The sequence below is a fragment of the Hemiscyllium ocellatum genome, chromosome 2 (assembly GCF_020745735.1).
Source record: "Hemiscyllium ocellatum isolate sHemOce1 chromosome 2, sHemOce1.pat.X.cur, whole genome shotgun sequence".
Classification (NCBI taxonomy): domain Eukaryota; kingdom Metazoa; phylum Chordata; class Chondrichthyes; order Orectolobiformes; family Hemiscylliidae; genus Hemiscyllium; species Hemiscyllium ocellatum.
In genome coordinates this window covers 34380274-34404639 of record NC_083402.1, presented here as the reverse complement: position 1 = coordinate 34404639, position 24366 = coordinate 34380274, and the positions used below count along the sequence as shown (strand labels likewise).

At 42.0% G+C, this 24366-nt stretch overlaps 1 protein-coding gene across 3 annotated transcripts in view; it reads left to right on the top strand.

Moving 5' to 3' along the window:
- Positions 1-24366, top strand: part of tent2 (terminal nucleotidyltransferase 2) — a 97468-nt gene that overhangs the window by 31965 nt on the left and 41137 nt on the right. For all 3 annotated transcript variants that reach the window (XR_009645967.1, XR_009645968.1, XM_060843516.1), the window contains exon 10: positions 22429-22557. Coding sequence is in view for 1 of the 3 variants with exons in the window: in XM_060843516.1 (XP_060699499.1) it covers positions 22429-22557 (129 nt within the window). In the remaining 2 variants the exon portion in view is untranslated. The remainder of the gene's footprint in view (positions 1-22428; positions 22558-24366) is intronic.

The window sequence follows — 24366 nt, the reverse complement described above, 5'->3', positions numbered from 1 at the left end:
TTTTCATAAATCCTATCCCTTACAATTCTCTCTAAGACTTTGCCCACAACAGAGGTAAGACTCACCAGCCTATAGTTACTAGGGTTATCCCTACTCCCCTTGAACAAGGGAACCACATTTGCTATCCTCCAGTCTTCTGGCACTATTCCTGTAGACAACGAGGACATAAAAATCAAGGCCAATGGCTCTGCAATCTTCTCCCTTGCTTCCCAGATAATCCTAGGATAAATGCCATCAGGCCCAGGGGACTTATCTATTTTCACCCTTTCCTGAATTTCCAACACCTCTTCCCTACATAACTCAAAGCCATCCATTCTAATTAATTGTGACTCAGTATTCACATCGGCAACAATGTGCTGTTCCTGAGTGAATACTGACGAAAAGTATTCATTCAGTATCTCTCCAATCTCTTCAGCCTCCACGCACAACTTCCTACTAATATCCTTGACTGGACCTATTCCTACCCTAGTCATTCTTTTATTCCTGACATACCTATAGAAAGCCTTTGGGTTTTCCCTAATCCTACCAACCAAGGACTTTTCATATCCCCTCCTTGCTGCTCTTAGCTCTCTCTTTAGATCCTTCCTGGCTACCTTATAACTCTCAATCGCCCCAATTGAGCCTTCACGCCTCATCTTTACATAGGCCGCCCTCTTCCCTTTAACAAGGGATTCCAATTCCTTATTAAACCACAGCTCCCTCACACGACCCTTTTCTCCCTGCCTGACAAGGACACTCAATAGCTGCTGCTTGAACAAGCTCCACATATCAATTGTGCCCTTCTCTTGAAGCCTACTTTTCCAAGCCACGCATCCTAAGTCATGCCTCACCGCATCATAATTTCCCTGCCCCTAGGTATAACTCTTGCCCTGCAGTGCACACTTATCCCTCTCCATCACTAGAGTAAAAGTCACCGAATTGTGGTCACTATCCCCAAAGTGCTCACCCACCTCCAATTCTAACACCTGGCCATGTTCGTTACCCAGAACCAAATCCAGTATGGCCTCACCTCTTGTTGGCCTGTCTACATATTGTGTCAGGAAACCCTCCTGCACACGTTGGACAAACACCGACCCATCTAACGTACTTGAGCTGTAGTTTTCCCAGTCAATATCTGGAAAGTTAAAGTCCCCCATAACAACCCCACTTTCACTCTTCTCCTGAATCATCCTCGCAATCCTTTCTTCTACGTCTCTAGGACTATTAGGAGGTCTGTAGAAAATTCCTAACAGGGTGACTTCACCTTTCCTATTTCTAACCTCAGCCCAAACTACCTCAGATGGCGAGTCTTCATCCATCGTCCTTTCCACCGCTGTAATACTATCCTTGACAAGCAATGCCACACCTCCCCCTCTTTTACCCCCACCTCTGAGCCTACTAAAACACTTATATCCTGGAACCTGCAACAGCCATTCCTGTCCCTGTTCTACTCATGTCTCCGTAATAGCCACAACATCGAAATCCCAGGTACAAACCCACGCTGCAAGTTCACCCACCTTATTTCGTATACTTCTCACATTGAAGTATACACACTTCAAGCCACCTTCCTGTTTACAGACACCGTCCTTCAAGATTGATGCCATGTTCCTAACCTCCCTACACTCAAGGTCCTGCACCCTAAAGCTACAGTCCATGTTCCCATGCCCCTGCAGAGTTAGTTTAAACACCCCCAAAGAGCGCTAGCAAACCTCCCCCCAAGGATACTGGTGCCCCTCAGGTTCAGGTGTAGACCATCCTTTTTATAGAGGTTCCACCTTCCCCAGAAAGAACTCAAGTTATCCAGATACTGGAATCCCTCTCTCCTGCACCATCCCTGTAGCCACGCATTTAACTGTTCTCTCTCCTATTCCTCGACTCTCCATCACGTGGCACGGGTAACAAACCAGAGACAACAACTCTGTTTGTTCTGGTTTTGAGCTTCCAACCTAGCTCCCTGAAACATCCTCATCCCTCTTCCTACCTATGTCGTTGGTGCCAATGTGGACCACGACTTCGGACTGCTCCCCCTCCCCCTTAAGGACCCGGAAAACACGATCAGAGATGTCACGTACCCTTGCACCTGGGAGGCAACATACCAATCGTGAGTCTCTCTCGCCCTCGCAAAACCGCCTGTCTGTGCCCTGAACTATTGAGTCCCCAATAACTATTGCTCTGCTCTTCTCCACCCTTCCTTTCTGAGCAACGGGGACAGGCTCCGTGCCAGAGGTCTAAATCCCATTGCTTACCCCAGTAAGTGTTCCCCACAAGTATCCAAAACGGTATACTTGTTCTTGAGGAGAACGACCGCAGGGAGTTCCTGCACTGGCTGCGTTCTCCCAGTCCCCCTCACTGTCACCCATCTGTCTGCAATCTTTGAAGTTACTACTTCTCTGAAGCTCCGATCTATGACCCCCTCTGCCTCCCGAATGATCCTAAGTTCATCCAACTCCAGCTCCAGTTTCCTAACACTGTCTTGGAGGACCTGGAGATAAGTGCACTTCCTGCAAGTGTAATCAACAGGGACGACCATGGCATCCCTCACCTCAAACATGTTGCAAGAGGAACATTGCACTGCCTTCACTGCCATCCCTCTAAAAGTAACCTTTAAAAAAACTAGGTCTAAAGAATAAAACAAGCAAAATGCAGCACTTACCTGCTTACCACAACGGGTCGTCTTATTAGGTGGGAGGCACTACTCCTGTGCATCGGGTTCCTCTCCTGCGCACCTTTATTGGGAAAGCCTACCCAGGTAAGCTTGCGCTACACCAGCTTCCGGGTCCACTCCCTCGATCACTTCATATCCAACTGCCGCCGTGACATTGACCTCCTCAATTTGTCTAACCCCTCACCCTCACATGCAGCTCTCCACTCCCTCCGCTCCAACTCCAACCTGCCCATCAAACCAGCAGACTAGGGAGGCGCAGTGGTAGTTTGGCGCACTGATCTTTACACCGCAGAAGCTAGATGCCAACTCGCGGACACCTCCTATTGCCCCCTTGATCATGACCCCACCTCACACCACCAAACCATTATCTCCCAGACCATCCATAACCTTGTCACCTCAGGAGATCTCCCATCCACTGCCTCTAACCTCATAGTCCCACAACCCCGCACCGCCTGTTTCTACCTCCTACCCAAAATCCACAAACCTGACTGCCCCGGCCGACCCATTGTCTCAGCCTGCTCCTGCCCCACCGAACTCATCTCCCAATACCTCGACACTGTCCTGTCCTCCTTAGTCCAAGAACTCCCCACCTATGTTCGGGACACCACCACCTCATGATTTTCGCTTCCCCGTTCCCCAACGCCTTGTCTTCACAATGGACATCCAGTCCCTATACACTTCCATCCCCCATCACGAAGGCCTCTAAGCCCTCTGCTTCTTTGTCTCCCGCCGACCCAACCAGTACCCTTCCACTGACACCCTCCTTCGACTGACTGAACTGGTCCTCACTCTTAACAACTTCTTCCAATCCTCCCACTTCCTCCAAACCAAAGGAGTAGCCATGGGCACCCACATGGCCCCAGCTATACCTGCCTCTTCGTTGGATATGTGGAACAGTCCATCTTCTGCAGCTACACTGGCATCACCCCCCACCTTTTCCTCTGCTGCACCGATGATTGGTTGTATTGGCGCTACCTCATGCTCCCACGAGGTGGTTGAACAGGTCATCCACTTTACTAACATCTTCCACCCCGACCTCAAATTTACCTGGACCGTCTCAGATTCCTCCCTCCCCTTCCTAGACCTCTCCATTTCTATCTCGAGCGACCGACTCAACACAGACATTTGCTACAAACCGACCGACTCCCACAGCTACCTAGATTACACCTCATCCCACCCTGCCCCCTGTAAAAAGCCATCCCATATTCCCAATTCCTCCACTTCCGCCACATCTGCTCCCAGGAGGATCAGTTCCACCACCGAACAACTCAAATGGCCTCTTTCAAAGACTGCAATTTCCCCTCCGATGTGGTCAACAACACTCTCCACCGCATCTCCTCCACTTCCTGCACCTCTGCCCTTGAACCCTGCCCCTCCAATTGCTACCAGGAGAGAACCCCACCGGTCCTCACCTTCCACCCCACCAACCTCCGGATACATCGTAACATCCTCCGTCATTTCTGCCACCTAGAAACAGACCCCACCACCAAGGATATATTTCCCTCTCCACCCCTATCAGCATTCAGGAGAGACCACTCCCTCCGCGACTCCCTTGTAAGGTCCACACCCCCCACCAACCCAACCTCCACTCCCGGCACCTTCCCCTGCAACTGCAAGAAGTGCAAAACTTGCGCCCTCACCTCCCTTCAAGGCCCCAATGGATCCTTCCATATCCGTCGCAAATTCACCTGCACCTCCACACACATCATTTACTGTATCCGCTGCATCCGATGTGGTCTCCTCTATATTGGGGAGACAGGCCGCCTACTTGCGGAACGTTTCAGGGAACACCTCTGGGACACCCGCACCAACCAACCCAAATGCCTCGTGGCTGAACAGTTCAGCTCCCCCTCCCACTCCACCAATGACATGCAGGTCCTTGGCCTCCTCCATCGCCAGACCCTGGCCACACAACGCCTGGAGGAAGAACACCTCATCTTCCACCTAGGAACCCTCCAACCACAAGGGGTGAATGTAGATTTCTCCAGCTTCCTCATTCCCCCCCCCCCCCCCCCCCCCCCCCCCACCTTATCTCGGTCCCAACCCTCGGATTCAGCACCACCCTCTTGACCTGCAGTCTTCTTCCCGACCTCTTCGCCCCCACCCCCTCCCTGGCCTATCACCCTCACCCTCGCCTCCTTCCACCTATCGTATTCCCAGCGCCCCTCCCCCAAATTTCCCCCCCCCCCCCAACTTTTATCTCAGCCTGCTTGGCACACCAGCCTCATTCCTGAAGAAGGGCTTATGCCCGAAATGTTGATTCTCCTGCTCCTCTGATGTTGCCTGGCCTGCTGTTTTTCTAGCACCACATTTTTCAACTCAGCTCTGAACTCCCATATTAATAACTTTAACTCATCCTTGTGTCTCAAGAAACAGTGGTTGTGGGCGGCATGGTGGCATAGTGGTTAGCAGTGCTGCCTCATAGCGCCAGAGACCCGGGTTCATTTCCCACTTCAGGCGACTGACTGTGTGGAGTTTGCACATTTCCTCCAGTTGCTCCGTTTTCCTCCCATACTCCAAAAAATGTGCAGGTTAGGTGAATTGGCCATGCTAAATTGCCCATAGTGTTAGGTGAAGGGGTAAATATAGGGGAATGGGTCTGGGTGGGTTGCGCTTCGGCGGGTCGGTGTGGACTTCCCCGAAGGGCCTGTTTCCACACTGTAAGTAATCTAATTAAAGTAATCTAAAAAAAATGTAAACCATCAGGGGTCCCTTGCACAAACTGGTTGGTAATGAGTCTTTTTTTTGTGTGAATATAGAATGCACTTTCAGTCAGTGTTACTTGACTCTTTAAAAGAGATATGGATACATTTCTGAACTTGAATTCCCATTGACAAGTACTGAACCCATTAAAACAATGAATCCTTAAATTTAAAACATTGGTAAACCTGTAAGATCAGGAGTGTTCAATTTAACTTCAAGTGTAAGACGTAAGTCAATTACAATTATAGATTAAATTGAGAGCCAATCTGAAGGCTTTGTAGTTCTAATAAGACCACTGCATACTCGAGTATGTTTCCACAAATTTCACAGAATTTATTAAGCTTATGATGAGTACATAAGAATGAGAATTAGTAAAAGCAGTGGATCAGTTAGTCAATGTCTGTACTCCAGCGTTTAGCGTCAAGTTGATTTGACCACATGTCAGTCTGTTCTGTTGATTGAAGTAGGTATTCTGCCTCAAAGTTTGTGAAAAGATTTGTAGCTCGGGTGCTCATTGTTGTGGTTCTGTTCACCGAGCTGAGAATTTGTGTTGCAGACTAGGTGACATCCTCAGTGCTTGGGAGCCTCCTGTGAAGCACTTCTGTGATCTTTCCTCTAGCATTTGTAGTGGTTTGAATCTGCCGCTTCCACTGTGATCACTCGGACTCGTAGCACACAAACCAACAGCCACTCTCGGACAACAACTCACCAGAACGAAGGACTCGATACCCAGCATGAGCAAAACTAATGCAGTGTACAAAATCCCATGCAAGGACTGCACAAAACACTACATAGGACAAACAGGCAGACAGCTAACTATCCGCATCCATGAGCACTAACTAGCCATGAAACGACACGACCAGCTATCCTTAGTAGCCACACACGCAGCTGACATGCAACATGAATTCGACTGGGACAACACTACTATTATAGTACAAGCCAAACAGAGAACAGCCAGGGAATTCCTAGAGGCATGGCAGTCATCCACAGATTCAATCAATACGCACATCGACCTGGACCCAATATACCAGCCACTGTAACGGACAGCTGGAACTGACAACCGGAAGTGGCAGATTCAAACCACTACAAATGCCGGAGGAAAGATCACCAGAAGCGCTTCACAAGAGGCTCCCAAGCACTGAGGATGTCACCGAGACAGGGGATGAAACGTCTGCAACACAAATTCCCAGCTCGGCGAACAGAACCACAACAGGTATTCTGCCTTTTATATTGCTGCACCCCAACTGTTAAGTTGGCTTATAGCTTTGTACATTTACATGTACAAGATGCTACATATATTGATACACAGGGCATTCGTCTTTGCAGAAAGATCGTTGCATTTGTTTTAACTCAACAAAATAACTGACAGCCTGGTTTGTTTGTCAGAACAGTGCCTTAACCAATTTGCTTGGTTTAAAATTTAACAAAACCTGGCTGTTAACTGCCTATATCAGTATTACAGAAGAACCTCGATTATCCAGCATTCAATTATCAGATTACCCAGCAAGATCGCAAGGTCCCTGTGCTTGGCTGAACTATGTTATCCAGCATTCGATTATCAGAAATTCGAGAAACTGAACAAAATATCCCCGCTCATGACCTTTGGATAATGGAGGTTCCTCCCTAATTGGTGTTTTCTCCATGATAATGCCTGTACCAGTTAGCCCATTTGCCAACCAATTAATACCATCCTGTCATGCAGTTGGTTTTCTCCTTGACTTTGTATTTTTGCAAAATGTCCTGATGAGTGCAAGATGAAGAGTTTTGACCAAATAACTCTTTTCTTCACAGTAATATTAAGATCTATTGCTTCTTGACTCCTGGGCATGGTCAGTGGTGTCTCTGAACTCTAATTAGCTTGTCAACATATGATCAGTGCCAGATTGGAAAATCAGTTTGTGCCCAGTTTCTGATTTGTTTCGTAAGCATGCTGGTCATATTACTGACGTCACTTCCTACCATCGCCTGGCTACTTTGCTGAAGATGTCAGTTATTAACAGAAGCATCCTTTTTTCTGAAAGCTTTTCACTGTTAGCTTACTAACTTTATAGATCTCCATAAAGGTAATATGATAATACCCAAGTAATGTGTATCTATTTAGAGGATAAATATTTTCTAATTAACCTGTTCAGAGATGTTATTACTCACCTTTGGAGCACATAGAACTTAAACCTGGAACCCTTGGTCTAGAAGTAGGCATGCTATCATGTAGTGTCATAACTCAAATGTCTGTTTAATGTACTTCTGTTTTCTAGCGAGTCCCCGAATCCATTGAATTATTTCAGTTTAGCAATCCTTTCTTAATATGTGACTTTACAGTAAGCGATGGTACCTACTGTCTTTCTTTGTTGTACAGAGAATTGGCATCATCCTGCCAAAAATTAAACCTTTTCGCTTTATTGCATTACTAAGAACCTCTGTTCTAACTTTCATTTTGTTGGACTAACAGTTTTAAAGCAGTAATAAGCCTTACTTTTCACCTAGACTCTATGTCTATTCTCCCCAAACAGCAATGTGACTATAGTTAAAGGTGCATGTAATACTAGTATCTTACATTGATAATTAAATGATATATTAATACCTCACTTATTTGATTATTACACATAACTAAACTAAAACTAAATGTTGAAAAATAAACTCCGTTTTAACCATCAAGATAAATTCTTTTTGATTTGTTATAATTGCAATAGATTCCAAATTGCATAAAACAAAATATCCAGTCCTGTAGAAAATAAAATTTTTGTGCCATCAGGGCTCATATCTTTGTATAACTTCTAAATCCACCACTGAAAATGTGTTGCTGGTTAAAGCACAGCAGGTTAGGCAGCATCCAAGGAACAGGAAATTCGACGTTTCGGGCCAGAGCCCTTCATCAGGAATGAGGAGAGGGTGCCAGGCAGGCTAAGATAAAAGGTAGGGAGGAGGGACTTGGGGGAGGGGCGATGGAGATGTGATAGGTGGAAGGAGGTCAAGGTGAGGGTGATAGGCCGGAGTGGGGTGGGGACGGAGAGGTCAGGAAGAGGATTGCAGGTTAGGAGGGCGGTGCTGAGTTCAAGGGAATCAGGAGAAGACCTGGGGGGTGCAGTGAGAGAGACTCACTGAAATCCTTGTAGAGATGACCTGGGGGGTGCACCACTATGGCAAACCAATCCTCTGCATTCAAGGATTTTTCTTCTGTAGTATAAGTGAATGAATTTTGGATACTCCAAAAAGGCTGTGTTTATTTGTGCTAAAATATTAGGGAAGCACTTCCTCCTTAAGCACAAATACTAATGTGGTGTCTGTGTTGACGTGAGGGATGTTTTTCAGTACAGCTCTTCCTTTGTCACTGAATTATGCATTTTATTTTTGCAAGCTGGTGCTTCATTGTGGCCAATTTTATAACAAAATCAGTTAAAGGTTTATCAAAGTGCAACTTTTCTGGAGTAGGGTGATTTTAACAGGATTTGTGTTAGCAGAAATAATTGTTGATTTTTTTTGGTTCAGTGGTTTGTTTCAACATTGTTTCACTTCAGGATTTTGTTGTCAAATTTTTAGGCAATTGCCAGTTTCTGTCTTTAGCCAGAATTGAAGAAATCTCCAGTGAATTGTTGGAAATTGAAGTATACCTTTAGTGGAAGAACTTGAATTTGTATTTCTTTAATAACTATGTATTCTGTGAATATATTTTTCTTCAGTGTCCAAAATTTGAGTGAATATAATGGACCTCATTTTGGAGCTTTATTCATGAGTGAAGATTTTGTTTAAGGTAAAAGTTTACAAATTGGTGAATTTAGCAATAAGTTTTTAAAATAGTCATGATTTGGAGGTGCTGCAAATGTGTTGCTGGTCAAAGCACAGCAGGCCAGGCAGCATCTCGGGAATAGAGAATTCGACGTTTCGAGCATAAGCCCTTCATCAGGTGGATATTCAAAAAGTGAAGACTAATCCTGGAAGTGACAGGTGATTTTTCTTTTCACAAGCAGCCATTTAGTTTGGGTGAGATCCTTCTTGTTTTCAACTGTAGAATTTCATCACTGATGAAAATAAATAACGACAAGTATCTTTTTAAAAATCCTCACCCATTGTAGGGTTTGAAACCCTGACATTGAGTCTCAGTACCGAATAAATGAGCAAGCCTAGTGCATAGGAACTCCCTGCAGAAAGCCTTTTCAGTTTGTTCCAATAAATTAAAACAACATTGTTTAATGTTTCAGTAACCTTGGAAGAAAACAGCATGTATATTGGTGAGAGTATCTGTGCATGTGCTGTACCCACCGTGCTGGTTGAATACACTTGCACAAATGTTGCTGACATCTTTCTGCCAATGTCAGGAGATGGTGATTCACAGAACTGTGCATTAATTCTGCCCCAAGCCTTTAGGTCATTGTACTTGGAACTGAGCACTGGTTTATTTCAATTTTACAGCTGGTTAATATTTGTGTAACATCTTTCAGTATGTGACATAAACTCCAAACGTAAAACACATTATTGTGACTGCTGGAAATTTTGAAATAAAAATGGAAGGTACTGGAAAAGCTCAGTGTATCTGGCCACTCCACAAAACAGTCACATTAGACTCAAAGCATTAACTCCGTTTTTCTCTCTGCAGATGTGACCAGACCTTAGATTTCCTAGTCCTTGTTTTATATGTTCATTAGACTCTCCATTTGCTTTTCATACCAAGAGAAGATTGTTTGTATCAGAATCTTAAAATCCACTTTCTGAATATAAACAGTGATTTGAAATGAGCAAGCATGTAAATGCCATTTATTCTAATGTTTTCTAACTATGATAGTGACATACATATTTTACAGACAGGTCTAATCTCTCATCAAAGTTTAATAAAAGTGAAAGGGAAAATGCTGTATCAAGTGCCATGTATAGAAGTTGTGGGGAAACTTGTATAATATATTGATTTTTTTTTGTATAAGGTAAAAATTCAAATATAATTAATATTCACAAAGTAGCAAGATCTCAATATTATAATCTATAACAAAAAATAGAAAATGTAGGTTGGTCAATCGGGTTACTCTTTCCACAAATTGCCAGAAACAATGCATCTGCATTTATCAATGTGATAAATGTGTACCATCAGTTTTATTATTCAGGAATGCCTCTATTTTAGATTACCCAACTCAAATCTCTGCAAATGTACCAGTGACAGTTGGTGAGGGCAACTAATGTTGAGCTTGCCAGTGACATTCATCTCCCATATAAGAATTTGAGAGATACATTCTTGAAGGTCAGAATCTTGTTTGGAAATGTTATACTTGCTAGCCTGACTTGTAATAGCTATAAAAGATCTTCATTCCTAAATAGCTTCCAAAATAAAAACTTGACTTTTGCATGTAGCTACTACTTAACATGACATCTTCAAAATCAACTTTGAAAAGTTGATTAAGTGCAACAAAATTTAACAATGTAAGTGCAATGAATACAATAAAGATAGGTGTTATCAGAAGAACAGCAGAACTAGGAATAAGTTATTCATCCCTCCAATCTTGTTTGGCCATTCAGTGAGATCATAGTGCAGGAAATGCTGTTTAACAAGATCAGCTATCTCCTGATCCATATAACCATAGAAATGATACAGCACAGAAGGGGCTATTCAGCCCATTTTGTCTAAGCTAACCCAAAGACACCCAGATGCCCTTTTAATTCTATCTTCCTGCATAAACTCTTGGCCTGCAGTTTAAAGTGCAGATCCAGGCACTTTTTAAAGAGTTTCGGCCCTTGTACTTCCACCACCACCTTAGGTAGTGAATTCCAGACACTCACCATTCTCTGCGTAAAAGCAAAGTTTTTCCTCACACATCTTCTAATCCTTCTGCCAGTTAGCTTGAAACTCTCTACCAGGAAACAGATTTGTCCTGTCTCTACCCCTCACGATTACGTATTTCTCAATAATGTTACCCCTCAGCCTTCTCTCGTCTAAGGAAGACAACCTCAATCTTTCCAGTCTCCTTTTAGCTACAGTTCTCCACTATTCCAGTTATGACCTCACCAGTGTTTTATACAGTCTCAATGTTATATTTCTACTTTTCTATAACTCTGCCAATGAAGATTAGCATTCCATATGCTGCCTTTACAGCTTTATCCAGCTGTACTGCTACAGTAAGATCTCACTTCATCTACCCCCTCAGCATATTTATATTTGTGTATTTGCTTTTACTGTTTGATCTCCCCAACTGCTTTACTTCCAACAGTTGAACTCCATCTGCCACTGACTGCCAATTATATTTTAGAGCTTACAGCTGTCATCTACCCTATTCAGGACACAGGCAACTTTTATGTTGTTGCAAATTTCCCAAGCTCCCTATATTCAAGTCCAAATTGTTAATGATTGAAACAAGCAACAGGAGTTTAACACTGAGCTGTGTGGAACACCACTTGAAGCAGCTTTCCATTCGTAAGGTCAGCCGTCAGCCATTACAATTTGTTTCTTATTAGAAAGCCAACTTTGAATCAAATTCGACACACTACCCTGTATCCTATGGGCTTTTGTTTTGACCAGTCTTCCATTGGGATCTTGTCAAATGTCTTTCTAAAATCCATGTAGATAACATCCACACATTACTCTCATTGATCCTTCTTGTTGCTTCCTCAAAGAATTCAATCAAATTTGTAAAGCATGACCTTTTCTTGACAAAGTCATGCTGACTATCCCTAACAAGTCCATGACTTTCTAAGTGATCATTTTTCCAGTCTCCCAGTATTGATTCTAACAATTTGCCCACCACTGAAGTAAGATTAAGTGGCCTATAATTGTTTGGCATTTACATTGTAACTTTTTAAAACAACAGAACCATATTTGCATGCCTCCAGTCCTCCAGCCCTCACCTGTGTCGAGTAAAGATCGGAAAATAATTCTCAGAGCATCTGCTATTTCCTCCTTCACCACCTTTTTCAATATCCTAGGGAACAATCCATCTGGCCCTGGCGACATATCTATTTTCAAGGATTCTGACTTCCCTAACATTTCCTCTCTCTTATAGAGTCATAGAGATGTACAGCACAGAAACAGATCCTTCGGTCCAACCTGTCCATGCTGACCAGATATCCCAACCCAATCTAGTCCCACCTGCCAGCACCCGGCCCATATCCCTCCAAACCCTTCCTATTCATATACCCATCCAAATGCCTCTTAAATGTTGCAATTGTACCAGCCTCCACCACATCCTCTGGCAGCTCATTCCATACACTTACCACCCTCTTTGTGAAAAAGTTGCCCCTTAGGTCTCTCTTATATCTTTCCCCTCTCACCCTATTCCTATGCCCTCTAATTCTGGACTCCCCAACCCAGGGAAAAGACTTTGTCTATTCATCCTATCCATGCCCCACATAACTTTGTAAACCCCTATAAGGTCACCCCTCAGCCTCCGATGCTGCAGGGAAAACAACCCTAGCCTATTCAACCTCTCCCTATAGTTTAAATCCTCCAACCCTGGCAACATCCTTGTAGATCTTTTCTGAACCCTTTCAAGTTTCACAACATCTTTCCGATAGGAAGGAGACCAGAATTATACACAATATTCCAACAGTGGCTTAACCAATGTCCTGTATAGCCGCAATATGACCTCCCAACTCCTGTATTCAATACTCTGACCAATAAAAGAAAGCATACCAAACCTCCTCTTCACTTATCCTATCTTGTTATGATTAATTTGACCAATACTTCACACTGCTCCTCTTGGATTACTATATTCACATCTTTTTTTCCTTTGTGAATGAGAGAGACACAAATTCATTTAAAATGTTTCCCTCTGCATCTTCACACCAGTTCCCTCCTTCATCTCTGGTAAGTCCAGCATTTTCCTTAACACTCCTTTTACTCTTTATATACTGGCAAAACATATTTGGGTTTTCTTTTGCCTTGCTTGCTAATCTTCATTCATGATTCCTGAAGAGGGGCTTATTCCCGAAACATCGATTCTCCTGCTCCTCAGATGCTGCCTGACCTGCTGCGCTTTTCCAGCAGCACATTTTTCAGCTCTGATCGCCAGCATCTGCAGTCCCCACTTTCTCCTAATATTCATTTATGCCCTTTTTTGATTTCTTTATTTATTTTATTTTCTTGATCCCTGTACTTTCTATAATCCTCCTGGTTAAGGCTATCATAAGCTTTCTTTTTCTGGTTAATCTTACCCTGTATTTTTTGTACAATCTTGAGGGTCTAGATTTGGTAGTACCATCCTTATTTTTGGACTGGATATGTCTGCTTTGTGCCTGAAGGAACTCCCTTAGTACCTCCCATTGGTTTACTCCTGATTTTTTTTTCTTCAGTAGTTCTGTCTAGTCCACCTAGGCCAAATCCCTTCTCAGTTTTGTGAAATTACATTCCCCTGCTTCCCCCAAAAAAGGATGAAAGCTTTTACACCTGATTTATCCCTATTCTTTTCCACAATAATACTAAATCTAACCAAACTGTGATCATTATCCCCGATATGATCATGGTCACTCACTGGCACTTCATCCATTAATCCATCTTCATTTTCCAAAACATAAATCCAAAATTGTGTCTCCTCTCGTTGGGCTTGTCATGTATTGTTTAAAACAATTTTCCTGGATGTAGTACATGAATTTTTCACCCTCAATGCTACTTGTATTGTTTGAAACCCAGTTGATGTTGGGATAGTTAAAGTACCTTACTACAGTTGCCCTCTTACGTCCACATATACGTTCTTTCCTTGATAGATTTCTTTTTATTTTAAACTTTCGTTCTCAATCTTGCACATTCTTGTTCACTAAACCTCCTCGGATCTCTGGGGCAGAGAATAGCAAAGATTCACCACCATCGAAATGAAGAAATTTCTCCTCATCTGAGTTCTAAATGGCCTACTCCTTACTTTCTGGCTCTGGTTTCTGTTTATAGAGTCCCAGCGAACATATCCTTTCTGAATCTTCCTGTCGATCTCTAAGATTTTTCAACATTTAAATGAGGTCACCTCTCGTTGTTCTGAACTCCAGAGACAATCAGTTTAATTTTTCCTTGTAGGGCAACCTCTCCATCCTAGGAATAATTCCATTAAAAAAAACATACAAAATTCAGTCACTTTTACTACAGAAAAGAAAACCTGAGGTGTTCACAAAGTGGGAGACCACCACAGAACTGCTTGTTAGTGCAGTATGCAAGGAAACAATTAACACTGGATTTAATTCAGAATTCCAGCCCACAAAGCTATTGCTTGAGGTTCCTGCCGAAGTGTGTGTGCAGTCGGAGGTGCCCTTGTTCTTGAAATTGGTATACTGGGAAACTTTCAACAATGGAAGAGCGTATTGCAGGCACATCTGGGTGACCAGCTACTGCTTTTGAAGACGTGCTTTTAACTGCTTGACTATAAATCCCTAACTTAGAACTCAGTTTGTCTGCCTTGGAATTCACTTACCATTATCTGCACTTCCCTGCTATCAAACTATATTATTGCATAAAAGCAGCTCTTGCAGCTCTATTTGCACCTCTAATAAAGGAAAAGATCGAGCTGCCCTCTGTTGAACACCACTCCAAACAATTGAACACTAGTGGCTCAGCCATTTACAGTAGGTTGTTGCTGATCTCTGCAGTCTCTAAAATAGGATCATCTTTCCAGGGGACCAAATGGCCACAATTACCAGGGGTCATCAAAATGGCAACAATCCAACTTCCTGGAGTTTAGCACTTCCCAAGAGCTTGGAGTGGAGTGTAAGAAATTAGATTTTGTAGACCGAACAGAAGGACTGGATTTGTGGAGGATGTCTGTGAAAAGTGTGTTTGAGATAGTATGACTCATGCTGGCTGTTAAGATGAGAAATTAAGGAGGCCCTTTGAGGAATGACTGACTGACTGAAACTACAGATGCAGTTACTGTATTGTACAAGTAGTCTTCGAACTACCTGGGTCGCTTCTCCAAGTTCAAGAGACCACTTTCTGGCTGTTGACCTCCTCATTGACTTCACAGCCCTGGAAAGCAACTCTTAATGCTAGTCCCTCACATCCAGTAAGGAAAATCTTGGGAAAGACTCCAAGACAAAGTGGAGGAGCAGCCTTACCATGTCTCCTTTCTATTCCTATGACTGATTTCTTATGCTTAGTCAATGCACAGTTTATTGTGATTCCTGCCAAATTCCTATTAGTTAGAAATTCTTCCTTTTACAGATTAGGCATGTCACCCTGCCAGTTCCCTGTAATTGATCAAGTCACCTGGAAGTAAGGTGTAAATGATGGTGCTACTCAATACAGCCACACAGCAAACTACTTAATTGGTGAACAGTTCCCTGACCTGCTAACCCAATGCCCCCTAATTGCAGGTCTGTTGACTTTTTCAAATGAATGGAAGTTCTTTGAGAAAGTAGGTTTCACAGACATTTTTAAATTTATACAGATCCAGTTACCATCCTGAAACCATTGGTACTTCTCTTTGCTGGTAGTACCAGGCAGACTGATCGGAATATTTAGAAAGATGTTTAAAATTCTCCAGAGTTCTCAACGGAGCTTCAGTCACATGCTGTCTGTGGGTGAGACCTATGTGCAAACAGAAGTCTTTTGGATTGCCTTTTATGTTAGCGCTGTTTTCTTTTCATAAGGTCTTTGCAATGTTTGTGTTTACATTCCTTGGTAAACCTTCTATATTTGGCCTGGTCATTAATTGTATTATCTGTCTGGCCTCTGTCATAATCACTTTAATCTTCTTTCTTTATTTTTCTCTATTTCTTTTCCTTCCTTCTTTATTTTTCTCTTTCTCTTTTCCTTTTTTCCTTTTTCTCCTTCCTTCCTCCTTTTTCTCTCTGGCTGGCTGGTTAGCTCTCTGTCTCTGTCTCTGTCTCTCTGTGTCTGTCTGTCTCTGTCTCTCTCTCTCTCTCTCTCTCTCTCTCTCTCTCTCTCTCTCTCTCTCACTTAATAGCAGCCTTTGATCAGTTATAGTTTAGCCTGTTGTTTAGAGCAAATCCATTATCCCATTGAAGTTTACTTTTCCCCCAGTTTTTATTATTTTTATACTAGATTGTTCTTTGATAATTTCCTTAACCAATCCAAGACTTATGATCTGTGATCCTCCACTTTACCCACTCTGTAATTCTTGAACCTCACTGTAATTTCCTTGGAAATTTGTTTCTCTGTATCTTTCCCATCTGTTTAATGGTGTATAAACTACACTAAGCAAAGTAATTGCACTTCTTTTTATTCGTTAATTTTAAATAGATTGTCATTTAACCCTCTCTCTCTCTTTCTCTCCAGCGCTCCAAAAATGATAATGCCACATGCCCCCCAGCCCTCCCTTCATTTCCTAACTTCCCTGAACATTATGCATCCAGGGATATTTGCATAGAAACAGGAATATTCCATTCAGCCCTTCAAGTCTGTTTCACCATTCAATGAGATCATGGTTGATCTGTGACCTAACTCCGTACACTTGCCTTTGGCCCAAATCCCTTAATATCAGTGCTTAACAAAAAAAAGTCTATCTCCGATTTAAAGCTAACAACTGGTCCAGCATCCACATTTGTAAAAGGGAGTTCCAAAGCTCTACCTCTCCAACTGCACCTGTTTGTGACATTTTTAAGATCTGTGTATCTGAATCCCCAGAACTCCTTGGACTTTCACATGCACTTCATGCCATCACAAAAATACCCTAATCTGCCCTTTTTTGGTCTAAAATGGATAACCTTAGACTTGCTTACATTAGAACATAGAACATAGAAAGATACAGCGCAGTACAGGCCCTTCGGCCCTCGATGTTGCGCTGACCGAATCCTACCTAACCTACACTAGCCCAATAACTTCCAAATGCCTATCCAATGCCCGCTTAAATGACCATAAAGAAGGAGAGTTCACCACTGCTACTGGCAGGGCATTCCATGAACTCACAACCCGCTGTGTAAAGAATCTACCCCTAACATCTGTCCTATACCTACCACCCCTTAATTTAAAGCTGTGTCCCCTAGTAACACCTGACTCCATTAGCGGTAAAAGGTTCTCAGTGTCAACCCTATCTAAACCCCTAATCATCTTATACACCTCTATCAAATCTCCCCTAAACCTTCTCTTCTCCAATGAGAACAGCCCCAAGTGCCTCAGCCTTTCCTCATACGATCTTCCTACCATGCCAGGCAACATCCTGGTAAACCTCCTCTGCACTCGTTCCAATGCCTCCACATCCTTCCTATAGTATGGCGACCAAAACTGCACACAATACTCCAGATGAGGCCGCACCAGAGTCTTATACAGTTGCAACATGACCTCAGGACTCCAGAACTCAATTCCTCTACCAATAAAGCCCAGTACACCATATGCCTTCCTCACAGCACTATTTACCTGGGTGGAACTCCAACTGTCAGTTTTTCCCATTCACTGTTGCCTCACAGCGCCAGAGACCCGGGTTCAATTCCCGCTTCAGGCGACTGACTGTGTGGAGTTTTCACATTCTCCCCGTGTCTGCGTGGGTTTCCTCCGGGAGCTCCGGTTTCCCCCCACAGTCCAAAAATGTGCAGACTAGGACATTTTTGTCCTAATTGCCCATTGTGTTAGGTGCAGGGGTAAATGCAGAGGAATAGGTTTGGGTGAGTGCACTTCGGCGGGTCGGTGTGGACATGTTGGGCCACAGGGCCTGTGTCCACACTGTAAGTAATCTAATCTAATCCTTTTGTCTATAAATATCCCTGTGTAATTTTATGCTGTGATCGACAGTGTCTTCGATGCCATCTAACTTTGTGTCAGCAACAAATTTGGATATATGATTTTTTTGTCATTATCCAACTTGTTAGTAAAAAAGAAGAATAATCAAAGCTCTAATGGGACATCACTGGTTTATATCCTGCCAATTTGAGGACTTAACCCCATCACCCTTAATTTCCATTGCCTGCCACTCAAACACATTCCTAGCCATGTCAGTAAATTGCCCTCCGTTCTGTAGGTTTTTACCTTTGTTAATGTCTCTCATGAGGGTCTTTGCCAAATGTCAGAAATCCAGATAATCAACACCAATATGGACATGTGCCCTGTGCACTACCTTAATTACCTCTTCAGCAACTTCATTTGAGATTTGTTAGGCATGACCTACCTGTCACAAATCCATACTGTCTCTCCCTGATTAACTGCGAATTTGCAATGTGTTCAGTTACCTCATCCTTGATTATGTACTCCAACAATTTCCCCAGTGCAAATGTGTATAGGCTAAAGTGGTCTGTAATTCCCTGGTTGTCCTCTTTTGCCTTTGTTGAAAGAATGAAATGACATGCTATTTTCCAATCCAGAGGCATAACTTCTCTATTTAGGGAACCCTGAAAGATTATAGTTAAGATGTCACAATGGACTTGCCTACTTCCTTTAACATCCTCCCAACATTTCAACTTCCCCTCCCACTCTGCCGAGGACATGGATGTCCTGGGCCTTCTTCACCGCCGCTCCCTCACCACCAGACGCCTGGAGGAAGAATGCCTCATCTTCTGCCTCGGAACACTTCAAGCCCAGGGCATCAATGTGGACTTCAACAGTTTCCTCATTTCCCCTTCCCCCACCTCACCCCAGTTCCAAACTTCCAACTCAGCACTGTCCCCATGACTTGTCCTGCCTGCCTATCTTCCTTTCCACCTATCCACTTCACCCTCCCCCCTGACCTATCACCTTCATCCCCTCCCCCACTCGCCTATTGTACTCTATGCTACTTTCTCCCCACCCCCACCCTCCTCTCGCTTATCTCTCCACCCTTCAGGCTCTCTGCCTGTATTCCTGATGAAGGGCTTTTTCCTGAAACGTGGATTTTCCTGCTCCTTGGATGCTGCCTGAACTGCTGTGCTTTTCCAGCAACACTCTAACCTAGACTCTGGTTTCCAGCATCTGTTTTTACCTATGACTGCAATGTTGTTCTAAATCCTACCAAATAACATGAGTAAATCAGCCTGGAACTAAATTATTCCCATTTCTGTTTAAGAGCACCCCGTCCAAACTGCATAGGTCACATCTCCTCCAGAACTGATCTCAAGGTTCCTGCAATCTCATACCTTTCCACTTGTGCCAACTCTCCAGAAACACATTGATCTGCTTTATCTTCCTCTTTCTAAATTTGTGTGTGGCATCAGAAGTAATTCAGAAATTTACTTTTGCATTCCTGTTTGCTAATTTTATATCTTGCTCCCTAAATTTTGACTGCAATTATGCATCCTTTATTAGCAAACTTGTAGAGAACCACAAATGTTCAGAAAACTTTGAATATCCAGAACTTGAACATCTTGAACTGCAGCATCTGGGACGAGGCCAAAGAGCCACAGCTCTTTGGAATTCACTTTCTCCTCCGTGTGAACTAGCTTTTCTCCAAGATAAAACAAAATTCATTGGTATCCATCTTTTAACTCTCCAGCACTTCAAAACCTCATAACTGTGGACTTTCACAACTTTCTTCCTAATATGACACTATTAGTATGGTTCTGGCTGCACTCCGCTGAAGTGATGAACCATCACTTCCATTAGTATGCAGGACTTCACATTCATTGGAGAGTGAGATGCACTTTGTGTCTCCTGGACAAACCTGTCTCTCTTTCTGCATTCGTTTAAGCAGCAGGGCAACTATTATCTATAGGCATACTATCCAGAGCACACTCAACTCTGTTCAAGCACAAAAATCCAGAACTCATGTTGCTACAGCTGACGATATTCTGAGCATTTGTAGTTATCCAGGATAAAGGAACAAATGAGACTGGAGTTGCCCTTCGAGGCCTTTTGCTATCAGATGACCAAGTGAACTACATAAAACAGAACTCACCAGCTACTCATTTATCTTTTTCTGCTTTCATTTAGACATAGGTAGCTGAAATAAATTGAATACATAAACCTTAATGTCAAGTTTAGATATGTATTTCCTTCTCAGAAGCATAAAAAAATTTTGTAAAAATATTCAATTAACTCATGACTTCATGTTGCAGTTGTTTATTCCCCACCTTCACTTCAGTGATCTTAACCTTCTCAGCGTCACTCTCACTTCACTGATCCTAACCTCCCTTCCAAGTCTGCTTAATATTGATTCTGACACTGCATACTCCTGCGAATATGCTCCACAGTGATCCTGATCTGCCACACGCACCCCTCAGTCTGCTTTAGTGATCCTGACCATTTTTCAGAGGGATTGGATTATTATCTGCAAAGGTGCAAAGTGTAGAGTTTTGGGAAGAGGGATAGGGTGTGTCACTAGGAAATTTGCTGCTTTGGAGAGAGAGCACAGGCTCAATGGGTTGGTTGGCTTCCTGTGCTCTAACTTTCTTTGATTAGTTAACTAATGTCCCGAAAGAATGACTGAAAAATTTTAACTTGTAACAAAAAGCCACTTGATGTACTAAGATTCTTTCCTGTCCCCAGCCTGACCTATATTGAAGGAGTTCTTGTCGGAGGCATTGTTAAAATCTGGGAATGATAGGAGAACGTCTTTGCATGGACGGTGATTGTGATGGTTTGTCAGGCTGCTTGAAAACAGGCTGCTTCACCTCTGAATCTACAAATTATTCTCAATGTTACTGTTGGTAGAATTCTGATGTGCATTATTTGGCCTCTGTGCTTAGTCACAAAATAAATGTGTTTGCTGTTCAGAAGAATTTTTAAACACACTCAGAGAATATTATGAGGTGCTATGTCAATGCAATTCTTTTAAATGCTCCAATAATTTCTCAGGTTTTGTGCAATGATTTGATTGCGTCCTTAGGAGAGTTAGCCCTTTTGTTTCAAACTTAAATTTGTGCATAATTAGAAACACCAAGGATGATAAGGGTGTATTTTTGAATCAATAATACTGTGTTCAAAGTACCTCTGAACCCAGGTTCTTTGGGAAATGAAATTTTTTCACTGATTTCTGATAAAATAATACAGTAACAACTTCTAGCCTCTTGAAATCACCTGATTTGTGCAGAACTTCTGCAAATACTTCTATTCCTATTAACTTTGGCTTAAATTCTGTTGAAAAACTTTTCAATTTTATTGTGTAGACCTGTTAAAATGATTTGGCATGGATTCTGCACAAGTATATCTCTTGGAATTGTAGTTTTGAGTAATGCTGTATATTTTTTTCAGGGGCTAAAACTGTTCCAATATTTGCAATTATTTATTAGTATCCTCCACTGGAGGTCAGTGTTGTTCCCTTGAACGATTTTTTTTGCGCTAGATAACTGCAGTTATTGATATTTCATTTTTCATTCTACATCAGTATATTTTGTCTACTTTTGAATTATGAAGAATGTAACCATTTAATACATAGTTTTTTTTCAGAGCACTGTCATATTTTTGACCTGTATGTGAAATTCCATTCAAAATGATCAGCAACCATGTCACTAAAATTATATTTTAAATGACATGCCTTGCTGTTGATGCACTTTGTGAGATGCACAAAGCATCAGTGCAGCCATAGGCTTTTACCTCTGTGCATATATTTTATTCTTGAGTGATTTTGAATTAATTTAAAACTCTAGGTCTACTTGTTTTCTGTTTCACTGGTTTAGTCACAAAAGTGGATAACTTAATGTGTTAGATATATATTCAGAATATTCTGATTTTATATTCATGGATTTCAGCTGTTTCAGTTGTAAGTTAGCCTATCTGTAATCATTTTAATTGGTGATGCATTGGATAATTAATTGAAATTGAAACATTTTGAAGCTATACATCTCAGGAAATTAAGTATGTACAGCATAGAAGCAGACCATTTGGCCCAATAGGTTTATTAATTTAAGTACCCATATAGATTTCTCTGAGAAAAGTATTTTGTGATACATTAAGAGTATTTTAAGACATGACACCAAGTAAGTGTAGACTGCTTGAGTAAAAAGATAACTTGCATTAGATTTTCACCTCTGGTATTTTTATGAAATCTCGTTTGACTTTGTAGACTAACTGATAAACATTGTTTGCTGTGATTCGTTAACAAATTCAGTTCCAGTGTCATGTGACTACCAGAGTAGTAATATAAGTGAGACACACTTTCTCATCCACCAGTTCTTAGTTTTCTGAATCCTACATAGGAATGCAAATTATATTTTGCAGAAAATTGGAAACTAAAACCAGTTAGAGTTGGCTTGTCATTGACTGTTTAAATATTCAATTGCTCTCCTCATAAGCACTCCTGAAGTAGTTATTGTTTCTTTTTATGCAGTTGAGAGTCGTGTCCGTCCTCTTGTGCTGGTTGTGAAAAAGTGGGCCCGTTACCATGGAATCAATGATGCTAGCCGTGGCACATTGAGTAGTTACTCTTTGGTTCTGATGGTGTTACACTACCTACAAAGTAAGTCTTCGTGATATTTACATAATTTTCTAACTTTTTACAGCCCCTCCCTAAAACTATATATGTATATGTTTGTAACTGTCTGCTTCAATGACATTGAGAAAGCCTGTGGTGACTTAGACCTTGACACTAAAACTTTAAGCTTGATTTTTTTTATCCACAGCCAGACTTTACAAAATGCTCCCTGATTGTTTGCTTGTATTTGTTACTTAAATTTATGTAGTGGAACTCCCAACTTAACCCAGACCCAGTTTTGGGAGCTCAGAGGCATGAAATGGGAATTGCTGGTAACTTTGAATGGGGGACCTTCTGTAAGGTGACCCCTCATCCTCCTCCAGTCCAGGGAAAATAGCGCCAGTCTATTCAGTTTCTCCCTGTAGCTCAAACCCTCTAATCCTGGCAGCATGCTTGTAAATCTTCTCTGAAATCTTTCAAATCTCGCAACATTTTTCCTACAATAGGGAGACCAGAATTGAACAACAATAATCACAACTCAGGAGGCAGAAGGGAACATGGAAATTGGCAAATTACAGTTACAAGGAAAGTGCTGCTAAGAATTTTAGGAAATTGCAAACTGACAGATCCAGATGGATTTCACCTTTTGGAACCTAAAAGAAGTTGCTATCGGGTATTGGTGCTTCTGTGTTAATTTTCCAGAAGTCCTTAGATCCAGGAAAGATTCTATCAGACTGGAAAGTAGCAAATATAACCTCTGCTTTCAAGAAAGGAGGGAGGCATAAAACAACAAACTATAGGCCAGCTAGCTTGATGTGTGATATCTGGTAAAGTATTAGAATTGATTGTTGAAGAAGTTAAAGGTGCACACTTCAGAAAAATTCACAGTAATTGGAAACGCAACATGGTAAATCAAAAAGTAAATTACATTTAACCAAGTTATTGGAGAACTTTGAAGGAATAATGTGTTATAGATAAAATGGAGTCTATATAATTGTTAGATTTTCAGAAGGCATTTGATAAGTTGCCACATTTGTTGCGACAAATAAAAGATATGGTAAATGGAGTAGCATATCAACATGGATAGAAGATTGGTTAGCTTGCAGAATACAAAATGCAGAAGTGAGTCTTTGCTTGGTTGGCAGGATATAATGAGTAAAGCCCTGCAAGGGTCTGTTCTGAGGGCTCCCCTTTCAGCAATGAGGAGCAAGTGAAGGTATGTTGTCTAAATTCATAGACCATACCAAGATAAATAGGAAAGTACATTGTGAGGAAAGAATAAGAAAGTTGCAGATAGATATTATTATGTTGTGAGAGCAGACAAAAAAAAATACAGGTACACAATCCTTTATCCAAAATGCTTGTGACCAGCTGGCTTTCAGAATTCAGAACTTTTCTAAGTGACTGTTGAAAATGTTTTAAAAATTTTACCAAACACCAGACTCCGTGTAAGAAACAGGCCCGAAAACAGAATTGAGGCCTGCCAGTGCAAGGCGATACACCATATTCGCCACCACGCCCCATCGCATTTGAATGACAAGCAATGAGTGGGTGTGGAGTTCGGTTAACTGTTTTCATGCCAAACAACCTTGTTAATGAAATAAAACTTCACAAAAAAAACTTTGGATTTTGGAGCTTTTTAGATTTTGGAATTTTGGATAAAGGTTTTCTACCTGTTTATGGAATACATTGTGGGAAAATGTTCACTTCGACAGCAAATGAAGGAAGGTTGCAGAATTCAGAGGTGCAGATAAACTTGGGTGTTCTGGTTTGTGAGCATGTAATTAAGACGTCTAATGGAATGCTGTATTTATTTTGAAAGGAATTGCATATAGCAGTAGGGATGTTTATGCT